This window comes from Mastigoproctus giganteus, chromosome 9 (genome assembly GCF_048544385.1).
Source record: "Mastigoproctus giganteus isolate SK-2022 chromosome 9, ASM4854438v1, whole genome shotgun sequence".
Lineage (NCBI taxonomy): Eukaryota > Metazoa > Arthropoda > Arachnida > Uropygi > Thelyphonidae > Mastigoproctus > Mastigoproctus giganteus.
The window spans coordinates 154,172,720-154,186,570 of NC_143583.1; the positions used below are offsets into that span (position 1 = coordinate 154,172,720).

The following is a 13,851-nucleotide window of genomic DNA, read 5'->3' on the forward strand; positions in this document are numbered from 1 at the left end:
AGGCCTTTACATTTGGCTTCGTCAGGAATGAGAGCAAGGGGTTCCTCTTTCAGACCCAATCCTTCAATCAAGGGCTTTTAGCCTTAATGAAAAGTTAGGAGGTGACCCATCTTTTACTGCGAGTTTGGGGTGGTTATCAAGGTGGAAGGAGTGTCATGGAATCCCACAGCTCAGAATTACAGGTAGTCTTTCTGGTGATTGTGTTGCAAGCAAAGAATTTAAAGTACAGTTTCTCAAGTTTATTAGTGAAGAAAGTTTAGTTCCATCCCAAATTTTAATGCTGATGAGACTGGTTTATTTTTCAAAACGTTACCCAAAAAAACCTTGACTCTTCAGCTAAAGGACATAAATCGAGCTAGGAAAGAGTAACATTGCTTTTGTGTTTGTGCAGTAATGCATCCTGGACTTTAAAGTTACCACTGTTAGTCATAGGAAAATCTGCTAAGCCCTGCACTCTTAAAAATGTGAATTTAAATGCCCTCTAAGCACACATCACAAAAATCAGCTTGGATGAGCTCAGATCTTTTTAAAGATTGAATTTTCATCTCATTTCTTTCCTTAGTTAAAAAAATATTTAAGAGATCAAGGACTGGAAGAAAAAGCAGTTTTATTCATTGATAATGCTCCAACCCAGCCAGCAGAAAAACAACTGAGATCTGGCAACATCTTTGTAAAATTTATGCCACCCAATGTTACTGCACTATTAGCATTAGCATTAGTAGAGGCATTTGATGCAAGAAAGCAAGCTTATGCAGCATCAGCCAAAAAAAAAAAAAAAAAAAAAAAAAGTAACATAAATAAATAAAAATAACCACTTCCACTTCACCCCTCTGTTCGTTCGAAATACCTGTCCAGCTGAGCCTTAAACTTATTTAGGCTATCAACTTCCACGACAAGGGATGGAAGTCTGTTCCACCCACCAACCACCCGCTGGCTAAAGGCAAATTTCCGCACATCTATCCTACATCTGTCTTTCCTCAATTTGAATTTATGCCCTCTCAGGTGATTTTTCTGAGCTAGAGGAAGAATCCCATCAGCATTGAGCATGCTCAAACCATTCAAGGCTTTGTACACCTCTATCAGATCACCCCGCTGGTGCCTAGTTTCCAGACACTGTAATTTGCAAAACTTAAGCCTTTCTTCGTAAGAGAACCCCTTTGTCCCATTCACCAATCTAGTTGCCCTTCTCTGTACTCGTTCCAGCAGCTCTACATCCTTCCTGAAATGAGGCCTCCAGGCCTGTATACAGTACTCTAGGTGTGGCCTGACCATTGCCTTATACAAGGGAATAATCACCTCCTTATCCCTGCTAGAAAAATTTCTATATATCATTGACAATACACCATGAGCTACTCTTGCAGCTCGTCTGCACTGCTCAGAGAACTTCATATCTGCCTGCACCACCACCCCCAGGTCCCTTTCATTCTCTACCACTGTCAGTGTAGTACCACAGAGTTGATACGTTGCTCTGGGGTTGCTGTTTCCCATATGTAGTACTTTACATTTGTCAATATTAAACTTCATTTGCCACCTCGAAGCCCATCTGCTCAACCTTTCCAAATCCTGTTGCAGCAGCATAGTGTCAGTAGTGTCCTTGACAACCCTGCCAACCTTTGTATCGTCTGCAAACTTGGACATTAAGCCTGATATACCATCATCAATATCATTTATAAATACAGAAAACAATAAAGGCCCCAATACTGAACCCTGAGGGACTCCACTAATAACATTAGTCCACGATGAGCAGTGTCCATTGATTACCACTCTCTGTCTTCTCCCCCTCAACCACCCCTTTATCCATAGCAGCAACTTGCCTCCAATGCCACACTGCTCCAATTTGTGCAGCAGTCTTCCATGTGCAACAGTATCAAAAGCCTTTCTAAGATCCAAGTATATAATATCAAAGTTATTCCCTGCATCCAGTTCTTTTGTGACTGCATCATAGTATCCAATCAAATTGGTCAGGCAAGACTTCCCCTTAACAAAACCATGCTGTGTCCTAGCTATAACTGAAGTCTTGTCTAGATGATCCTGCAGTGCTTCTTTCACCAGTGCCTCCATTAATTTTCCGGGAACAGAAGTTAAACTCACAGGTCTATAATTACTTGTGTCAGCCTTTGATCCCCCTTTGTGAATTGGGGTCACATTTGCACATCTCCAGTCAATGGGTACCTCCCCTGAGTCCAAGGAAGCTCTCATAATTATGGCTAAGGGTTTGCTTACCTCCTTTGCTGCCTCCTTTAATATAACTGGATAGATCCCATCCACCCCAGGTGCCTTTCTTGTGTTTATCTTCAACAATTCCTCCTCCACTTTGCTCTCAGTTATTACAAGATTCTCTAGCTTACTGCTAGAGTTGAATACACCTCTGGCATTCCCCTCGCTGAATAACTCCTCATGTGTGAATGTCGATGCAAAATATTCATTTAGTTTGTTAGCTACCCGAGCAGGGTCATCAACAGTTGACCCATCGATCTCAAGTGGACCAATCTGATTCATCCCCTTCCTTCTAGAGTTTACATAAGTAAAGAACTCTTTGCTGTTTTTCTTCGCATCCCTTGCCAAGGATCTCTCGTAATCTGCCTTCGCCTGCCTAACCTCCTTTGTAACTTGGTTACAGATCAACTTGTATCTATCATAGGCATCCGTGTCACGTGTTAATTTGTATGTATCCCATGCATTTTTCTTCTCTGCCATATGCCTCATTAGTTCATCTGACAACCATTTAGGCCTAAACCTTGAACAATATTTCTTAGTTGGTATGTAAAGCCTAGTAGCTTCCACGATAAGTTCTTTGAATGCTTCCCATTTTGAATTTGCTGTTGGCAATATCATCAGTTGATCCCACTGTATAGAATTTAAATACTGTCTCAGTCCATTGTAGTCGCCTTTACGAAAGCAATACCCCTTCCCTTTACCCCTAATGGTAGTTACCTCTTTGAGTAACTCCCACTTCAGCACACTGTGATCACTGCCACCAAGTGGTTCATTTATCTGCAGATTCTGAATGCATGAAGAATCACTACTGATAATCAAATCAAGAGTATTACTCCCTCTAGTTGCCTCCCGAACATGCTGATGTAGAAAACAATCATCCAATAAATCCACAAAAGCCTTGCTACTGTGTGAGTGACCAGCCCCCAAATTCCAGTCAATATCTGGGAAATTAAAATCCCCCATTATAAGACTCTCTGATTTACTGGCCCACTCTATTTCTCCGAACAGTTTCTTATTATACTCATCAGAGTCATTAGGCCTATAGCACACTCCTACTCTCAATTTTGATCTCCCAATGCTTATGTCACACCAAACTGACTCGACACTGCACTGTCCAGCGATGTCGACTGGCTTCACTTCCTTGGATTTTATGTGTTTCTTAATTAATAGCTATTACAGCCTATAGATCAAGGAATTATATTCTGTGAAGCAATGGTACAGAAAGAAGTTGACAATCTCACTGTTAGAACAACAAGAGGCGCTTGAAGAAAAATCAAACTTTATGGACCTTCTTAAAAATGTCAACATAAAGATAGTCATTTATTTTTCTCCTGCAGCTTGGGATGAAACTGACAAGACTATCCTTATCAAATGGGGGAAAAAACTTTGGCCTGATGTTCCAATGGAAAAATCCGAGGAGGAAATGGATATTTCTTGTCATCCTGATGATGACAAGGATGATAATGTGATTTTGTTCAGTTATTTCAATGTTTAGGGGGTTGGTCAGACGTAACAAATGAAGACATTGCCCCATGGATAGTGTGTGATAATGATCTAGGACATCAGATCTTCACTGAAGAACACATCATGCAAGCATGCTCATCACCATCATTGCAAGCTAATGAAGATGTCATCTCCAATGAGAAGTATGTGAGGAAACAACTGACGCAAATCACACTGAAGCAACCAGAATACTGAAGAAGCTACTGATTTCTTTCAGGATGACACATCAGCTAGTGGGCTTCTGACCCTGGAATTAGCAAGTACGCACATAAATTATGGATAATGATAATAACGATTGTATTAAACAGTTTTGGTTCGCACATAATAGTGATAATAATCAGATATTAAACATAGTTCAGTTGAATGGACAAAGGTCTCGCATGGTAATGAATGAAATTAGAATATATGCAATGGAAAACCGGTGTGACATATTTTGTTTGCAGGAACCATATGCATTACAGCATGAGCAGAGTTATAGATTGGTAGGTTTTCCTGTAACTGCTAAGTCAGTTTATGTTACTAGAGTGAGGCCAAGAGTAGCAATAGTTATTTTTAATAGGAATTTAAACATAACTGTGGTATCGGGATTGTGCACTCAAGATATTGTTTGTATTCATGTTGTTATGCCTGACATTTCATTTTATTTATTGTCATTGTATTGTTCTCCAACAGATAATATTGAATATTTCATTTCATGTATGGAAGGTGCATTGGCACAGATAGGTTATGGCAATGTAATATTGGCTTTTGACATAAACTAAATCCAATGTGTGGTTCAGTGACTGATAACAGGGGAATGTTTATGGAGGATTTATAATATCAAATAATTTAGTTGTACTTAACGAAGCTCAACAACCATATACTTTTAGCAATGTACATGGACAATCGAACATTGATTTGACACTGGTTTCACCAGATTTTGTAAAGAGTGTGTGTCACTAGGTTGTTGATGAGAATGCAACAAACAGTGACGTTATTTCATGTAAATGTGGGGGTATATAGTAAGGCTTATTATATTAAAATCAATGAGCAGATGAGATTTCCATACAAAAAGATAAATTGGAAAAAATTCAATGAATCCTTGCAATTGGTTTTTGGCAACGGTAAGTATTTGGCTCTGAACACTATGAATGCCACAGAATATACGTTTTATATTCAAAATGTACTTTTTGAAACTTTGAAGTATGCAGCTAAGTGTAGGAAAGCCACAGATAAGCAGGTACCATGGTGGTCTGAACAACTGAAAATTTTAAGGCGAGATGCTTTTTCAGCCAGGAAGCAATTTCAAAGATATAGGTCTCATGATATAGAAGAGGCTAACTATTATAAGGAAATATATAGGTGTAAAAGGAGGGAATATCATAGGGCTATTTTTCAGCATAAGTTAAGATCATGGCAGAATTTGATAAAAACTGCAGGAAACAGTAACCCTTGGGGACTACTGTATAAGTTGACTATTAATAAAAAAGATAGAGCAGGATGTATTTTACACAGTAATAGTAGATGGTAGGGAAACAATTAGTTGGGAGACAACTATTAAAGTTGTCATAGACAAACTGTTTCCTGAGGATTGTGTAAGTAATGATACTCTTGAACAGCATGAGATGAGAGCAGATAATAGAGATTATATCAACGATGAGGATATCTCTCTTTTCACAGCAGAGGAGTTACTATAGTCAGTAAACAGATAAATGTTGATAAAATTCCGGGGATTGATTTAATTGATAACAACAGTATCAGTAAGTTATTAGAGATATATCCTCCAGTTCTGCTTAATATGTATAACAAATGTTTATTGGAAGGCACATTTCCTGTTTTCTGGAAATGTGCCCTTCTGAAATTTTTACCTGGGCCCTTCTGCCCAGGTAAAGAATAAACAAGTCCCAAGAGCTTTTGGTCAATATCGCTGTTACCTAACCTAGGCAAGTTGTTTGAAAGATTGATTTTCCAGCGATTAAGTGACTTTATGAATTTACACCACATTGAGTTGCCATTTCAGTATGGTTTTAGAAAATCCAAATCTACTGAGGATGCAATTAATGATTTAGTTCTTTACGTTAAAAATGCAGATAGTAAATATGTTCTTGCCCTGTTCATTGACATTGCAGGAGCTTTTGATATGGTCTGGCACGAGAGTATTCTCTACTCGTTAAGACAGCTCCATTGTCCAGGGAAGATATACCGGGTTTTTTTTTTATTTTTATTTTATTTATTTATTTTATTAACTTCAAGGCAGATAATTGTAAGGGCACAGCATTTAACTTACAGGAAATTAGTGTCTAAGGGATGCCCACGGGGATCTGTGTTGGGTCCCCTATTCTGGAATTTGGTTCTGAACCAATGACTTAAATTGAGACAAACAGTTTGCCATAAAATAGCATCTGCGGATGATCTGCTTATCTGTGTGCCTGGTAACTCAAGAAGGGATATTGAAAAGAAGGCTGCAATGGTTCTTCAGAGTCTAACATCATGGGCTATTGTAAATAAATTAACAGTTTCAGAAGAAAAAACATTATGGTGTTAGTTAAAGGTCACCTTGATATCAATTAACCACCAAAAATTTTGTTAAATTGTAAGCAAATTAAATTTGTTACCCAAACTAAGTATCTAGGTGTTTTATTAGATGCTAGGTTAACTTTTGTTCCATATTTGCATTATTTGATGAATAAAATTAAGCGCTTTAGTGCAGCAGTAATACGGATTTCTAGATCAGAATGGGGATTATGTAGATCAGTTTTAAATCTTTATTATATGGAAGTTTTTCTGCTAATAGTGACTTATGTATCATCAGTTCTGGTAACTTGTGTGTGAATAAGATTAAGTTTAAAGCCATGTTAAATTCTGTGCAAAGAACAAAGATGTTGGCAATTCAGAGGGTTTGTAGAACTGTGTCAACAAATGCCCTACAGGTATTAGCAGGTCACATGCCATTAGATCTTTTTATAATATATAGAGCCTTCTGTTATCATATTAGGAAGCATAATAATTTCACGTGTTTAAACATTGTGTGTGACCTTAACATTGACCCTATGGTTGAAAAGAAAAGAATATATGGTAAGTTAATGGAAATCTGGCAAGCCAGATGGACGGATAGTATTACTGGTGCAATCACCAGTCATTTTATTCCAAATGTTTCTTTTACATATTTTAAATTGAATAAGTGTTTTTTTCCTAGTATGGAGACTTCTTTTTTGTTAACAGGGCATGGTTCTTTGAATAGTAAATTATATTATTTTGGTTTAAAGTCAAACCCTTACTGTGTATGTGGTGATGAAGAAACTTGGTGCCATGTATTATATGATTGTTTGTTGTATGAGAATTACAAAGCTGAATTAAAGAATGTAATTATAAATAAAGTTTGTTGCTTTTCAAAGGTTTGCTATTTCTGTATTTCTAAAAAGAAGACAGTTATCAGCCTGGATATTTGTAAACTAATAACTATTCATTGTATAGATTTTTTTTCTCTTCTCCTCATCCTATTCTTGGCCTGTTTTTTTTTTTATATTTATTTTATTTATTTATTTTATTAATAATATTTTTTTTTTTTTTTTTGCTGGCACCGTGGAAATTAACCTAGTGTGGGATAAATTGCCAGGGTGAGATTTGGGTACGGGTTAGAGGTTTTCCCCCCAAACCACCCGGGTCTTCGGTTTTTTTTTTTTTTTTTTTAGTATTTATTTTTTTTATTTTTTTTTTTCCCCTTTTGTTATATTTGCTGGCACTATGTAAGTAACTAAGTGTGGGATTGTGGACCAGGATGGTGGTGTTTTTTTTGTTTTTTTTTTCCCTCTGCCCACAGGAGTAGGAAACTTTGATTCCTGAATGCCTGTGCGGGGAGGGAAGATTTATTATTTTATTTTATTATTAATATATATATATTTTTTTTTTTTTTTTTTTTTTTTTGTGTGTGTTTTTATTATTTATTTTATTTATATATATACCTATATATATATATATATAAATATATATATTTTTTTTTATGCTGGCTCCCAGGCTTGGGCAACTTGGGGGCAGGATTGCTGGCACCCTCTGGTCTAGCACTTCTACCGGAGGGTGCGGGAATTTTGTGCAGTCAGCACAGACAGTATAGAAGACCCGGGCATTGGGCAGCAGTTATCCTGGGTGATGGCTGGGTGTCCTGTATATAACATAAACTCACACTTACACATTACACAAACCTAACACTTTTTTATTATTTTTTTATTTTTATTTTTTTTTACCAGTATTGTTTTAGTATAATAAAGTCAGTGATATTAGGTGGATTTGGACAAATGTCTAGGGACCACCAAAGACTATAATAAATAAATAAATAAAAAAATGACCTTGAAGCGTCTGCAAGATTTTGCAGCCTGAAAGTGAGTTTCAAAATTAAAGCAAAAAAACATTTAGGATTATTTCAAGTAAACTTCTCGAAAATAGTTATTTCTTTTGTGTTGTAATATTTTTGTGTTTAATTTTGTGTAATATAATGTTCTACATTAAAACTTTATTGCTTTGTACAGTATTTTGTTTACTTACCATATTCTTTTACTTTTTATAATTTTTTTTTAAAATATTGTTTTATTAATTTAATATAAAAACCAATTTAGTTAAAATTTTATTTAGTAACTTTAAATAAAAACTGGTATGTTAAAGATAGCTTCCAGTTAATCCGGACCGAGTGCGGTCCCATCAAGTCTGGATTAACGGGATTCTGCTGTATTCCACTTCATTGAAACTGTTGGTAACACTCAAGGAGGCATCCAGACCAGCTGATGTATAATCTTGCTGACTCTACTTTGCCATTTAATGACTAGAAGGAGTCTGAGGTGTGTGTGTGTGCACATTGTTTGAGGCCGCATAATGAAAAGGAGCTGGGTATATTCTTGCTGTGTGTACACCATGTCCAAAAATGTTCTCATACATTATGCCCCCTCTACTTTTATTTCATCTACTGAATTTATCATGAATAGTCAAACTAATAAAACATAACCTATCTGCAAAAAGATCTAAACCACCCAAAAACTTCCTCATTCATTCACAAATATATGTAGCCTCAGTTCCAATCTCATCTCAGTGATGTCCATTTTCACCTTCAGTCTGCCTAGCTCCACTTACCTTTTTTTTTTTTTTTTTTTTTGACAGAATCCCAATAATCGGTTGCCTCAACCACTGCTTATATCAGTTCTCCTAATTATTTGCTGTATGATTCCTTTCATTTCATAGGTGGTACTTTTGCATATGCCATCTCTGATATTCCCTGTCATAGACTTATGAATTTGGGGATCACATCAGTTCGGTGCATGACAGTTTGGTGTATTCAACAATTCAATGCATGATAGTTCAGTGAACAAGACAATTTGGCGAATGACATTTCACTGTGTGTGACAATTTGCTGTATGACAATTTGGCAAAAGACAATTGATGGCTATAACAATTCGGTAATTACGACAAATCGATGAATATTTTGGAAGAATATAGTGTGTGGCAATGCAAGACAGAAAATAGACTTTTAACATGCCATGTAAGTGGTGAATTTGGTGATCATGATACCATTCTTGATATTTTATAGTTTTGTTTTGGTGCACTATCCATTTTCATCTTTTATTGCACATTCTTACTTTTTTTTTTAGAAGATCCTATTATAAAACTGCCATGGACAGGTTAAAGATGGGATACAAGAGAACCTTGTTTGCACTTTACTTTCACTTCTGTAAGTTGCATTTTTTGGGAAATTCACATGACAGGAGTTGTTTCACAGACCAAACTGTGAGTAGGTTTGCTAAAAAAAAATTAATAAATAATCTTAAAGGGATTAAAGGTGTTACCATATGGATGAAGTCATGCTGGAATAGGCATGTATTCACTCTCCAGCCTGCCTATGAGAAGGATCAGCATGACTCCTTTAAAAAAAAAATAAATGGATAAAAAATATTTTCTTTTTTTTCTAAATTTCTGTATTCCTCCTTTCTAAGTCCGTCCTTGTTTCTTAAACCTCTTACTTCATTGATTTTGTTAATTTCCGATCTCTGTTTGATGCACTGAATTGTCATGCATACACCAAATTGTTGTACTAACTGAATTGTAGTACTAATTAAATTGTAGCCACCAATTTCTTTCACCAAATTGTCACATACAGCAAAACGTCATTCACCAAATTGTTTCATACACCAAACTATCATGCACTGAATTGTTATATACACTGAACTGTCATGGACCAAATTGTCACTTACAACAAACTGTCATGCACCAAATTGTCGCATACAACAAATTGATGTGGACCCACTAATTCGGAATCTCTTCCTTTCAATCTACTCTGGTTTAAAATCTCTCTACCCAATTTTGTAAAACTCATCTTTTGCCTCTGTCATTCTCCCAGCTACATTAATCACTTGGAACTCTTTGACTTCCTTTCCCTAAAACTCTACTTTCTTTAATCCAACTTTCATAACTTCGTGTTACAAAAGTTGGATTAAAGAAAGTTATTTTTATTGGCAATTTTAATGTTCACTGCTCCAACTGTCTTCAGTTTTATAGGTGCCTCTGTAGCCAGGTGGGAAGGAGCAGCAGTGCGTAGCACGCGCTTTTTGATTAGACCGGGGTTCGAGCCCATCACCACTAAATACGGAGGATGCGGAAAGGTCAGGGAATGACCACCACATATTCCCGGAGCAATATGGCCTTAATTGCTAATGCTCCTAAAAACCAAAATAACTAACTTACTAACTTCAGTTTTATAGTCACATGGACCCAGCTGGTCGAGATGCTAAGGCTTGTGAAATTACAGAAGACTTCACACAGATTGTTTGTTTACCTATCAGACTATCATAACTGCATACTACTCTACTTTTACCTATCAGAATACCAGACAGTCATAACCACATACTCTTAATTAACGACCTGTCTCCCCACTCTCTCTCTCTCTCTCTCTCTCTCTCTCTCTCTCTCTCTCTCTCTCTCTCTCTCTTAAAATTTGGCTTTTGCTGCTTGCATTTTCTATAGGTACTTCCATGGGAACTGTTCTTCTGAATTGTCATCTCTGACTCCCCCACTTTCTTCAAAACCAATCTGAACATGTGCCGCAACCAGTCAGCATCCATTTACTGTCCAACTTCAAACTCACAAGTGCCTCTTCATCAGCTGATGAAGAGGCACTTCGCTTCAAAAGCTACTATCTATGTATTTTAAAGTTTTTATTATATATATTTTAACTCTTTTATCTTATTGTATTTTAACACTTTTATCTTATGTATATATCATTTTTATTTTAATAAATTTATTTTAGCCAGTTAGTCAGTCGTCGCAAGAAACTTTGATGATATAATGCAACCTGATGCACAAGGCCTGTTTTCTAATCATAGTTTCTTTTATGAAATCAAAATCCCTTCCCTTCACCCTCGAAAGTAGTCAGAATTTTAAGTAAATCCTCCCCATCAGTATGTTATGATCATGCCATTTAGAGTTTCTTTAACTGGAGATCCTTAATTGTATAAGAAGTCACTGTTGATAATCAGATCAAGAGCATTGCATTTTTCTTGTTGGCTCTCTCTAGCACGAAAACATTCAACCCAAGAAATCCAGAAAAGTTCTGTTACTGTGTGAGTGATGACCAAACGACATGTTCCATTCACTAGCTGGAAAGTTAAAATCCCCATCTTAAGACATTCTGGTTTATTGGTTCCTTCTGTTTGTCTGTATAGTTGTTCATTATACTCCTTTCCTGTTAGATATTTATTTACAAGGAAAGTAACCAAATGAATGTGTATCCTATTTATCACATAAAAAGAAGATCCAAAAAAGAAATTTCTGTGGTTCTCCAGAGAAACATAAAACAGTGTTTAATTGTTACCTGATATACTGTTATTCTGTTTGTGTGTGTGCATGCACGTGCATGTAATCTTACCTTTTTGTGGTTCCAGAAATTTTTACAAAAACTTTATAGGCTTTCTTGTATTTCTTCATATACATGTTTATGCCCAGTTTTCATTAAATATTACTTGAAAATATTTATTATAAACTTATAATATTTATATTATATTACAAAAAAGTCAATACTGCTGCTGCAGCTATTTTTCAGAAATTTTGTTAGTTCCTTTGTATGATTTCTTAATATTAGATATATATGATATCTACAGTGTTTTTATCAAAATTGAATTGGATCTCAACTGTTTTGTTAAATCAATGTGTACCTTTTCTAGTTGATGATGATTTGATAACAAAACCAGAGAAAAAGGAAAAAGGAACTGTAAAGACATTGTTAAGTCATTTACTTTCCAGCACAGCTGTCACTCCACTTCAGAGTCCATTCTTACCATCAGAACACTTTCTTTTGCCATTTTCTGATAAGGTAAAAATAAAATTAATCTTTTTTTTTTATGCACTTCATTAAAGTATTTTACAGGATGACTGGAAAATCACTTCAAATTTTGAATCTTATAAAGTTAATTAGTGTGTGTTAATGCCCAGTTTACACAGTACACTTTGAATTAATAACCAGAACAAATCAGCACCACTGAATGCAAAATTAAAGGGATTCATGTTTAGACTTGTTACTAATAGTGAATCAGATAGGTCACTTCAACGTGTCACCAAGTGAGATAATAGTTGATGGGATTCATATTATCTGTGAACATTTAATTAATAAGTACAGTATAAACATTCTTCAAATAAAAAGTAGAAAATGTTGGTATTTAGTGGATAAAGTGACAGATTGTGTTATACTTCATTTTGGAATGGCACCATTACTTCAAAAACAAAATACTGTCAATTAATTCAAAAACAAAAATAAATATCTTTTTCCTCCATAATTTTTCACTTTTGCTTGTTCTGCAGCATAACACACTCATCATTTTGATCTTTGCTTTCATTAATATGAAAATATTATATATGATGTGAATATTATTCTTTACATTTCTTTCCTTTATGAAACCACAGAGTAGCTAATCAAACTGGTTAGGCACGATCTCCATGACAGTACAGCCACTCCCTGACTTACATAAAGATTGCATTCTGTGGAACTCTACATAAGTCGGAATTTCCCCTAAATGCTTATGCAGCACTCGCAAATTTGATTGAAGCAAAAAATAAATGTTCAACAAACATGTAAATAGAATTATTTATTCCATTTTTTTATCTCATGCACAGGAAAAATTACAAAAGTGTACAAAATTACAAAAATTTCAAAATTACAAAAACAAAAAGAGAGAGGAGACAGGCATAACATCAGCAAGTTTTACCTTTCGAGCATCGTTGCCAGAATTAACTCTCCTTCTGATAAGCATGCCGCTGTGGAAGACAAGGGCTGTGAAGATTTAGAAGGGATTTTTTTTCCAAAACATTGCAAAATTTTTCTGCAGCTGCAGAATCAGCACTGGTGACTTCACCGCATACTTTAATGTTTTGTAAACCAGTGCGATGCATGAACCTATTAAACCACCCATTGCTTGCCACGAACTTGGCTTGGGGTTTGCCTTACTTATCCCTTAATACCTTCATAAATACTTCTTGCTTTTGCTTGAATGGCATTGGACTCTGGGCACTTGCTTCTGAATCTGATTTTCCATCCATATTATTAATAGTTTTTCCATCTTCGATATAGCACCAGAACACTGTTTTGTGATCACTGTTGATCTTAAATGATAAGGTTGATCCTTTAACATGTTCTTTTATATGCGCACTGTCCTTTAAAATAGTATTCACTGTTGAAGCAGCGAGACCTAGTTTCAGTGGAACAGAAATTTTGTCCTGCTTCATACTTCTTAATTAACCATCTTTATTTCTAAATCAATTTTGTTTTGTTTCCTCACTGCCAGCACTTGCACTTTCCATTGGTCCCTTTCCCTTCATCATTGTAATAAGTAAATACTGTAGGAATGAAGAGAGATTCTGAAAATTTATTTGTGTTTTTTAAATGATTGAAGATTTCAGTGAAGGGAAATTCATTTCACCATAACATAAAAACCCACAAAATTCCAGTTATCAATATTATCACAAATGCAATAATATCAGGTTTACTACTCATTTATAATAGATTGCACTAACAGAAAAGCCCAATAAACCGGAAAGTGCAAATTGTTTTTATTGTTTTATGGTAGTGATCTCCAGAAATGTGTTTTAGAAAAATATCACAAAGGCATTTAAAATTGATTCTTA

The 13,851-nt window shown here is 35.5% G+C and overlaps 1 protein-coding gene across 1 annotated transcript in view; it reads left to right on the forward strand.

Annotated features, from left to right (window-relative positions):
• Positions 1-13,851, forward strand: part of fab1 (1-phosphatidylinositol 3-phosphate 5-kinase fab1) — an 809,612-nt gene that overhangs the window by 631,435 nt on the left and 164,326 nt on the right. Inside the window, exon 33 of the mRNA XM_090380831.1 lies at positions 11,898-12,046. Within this exon, the coding sequence (XP_090236957.1) occupies positions 11,898-12,046 (149 nt within the window). The remainder of the gene's footprint in view (positions 1-11,897; positions 12,047-13,851) is intronic.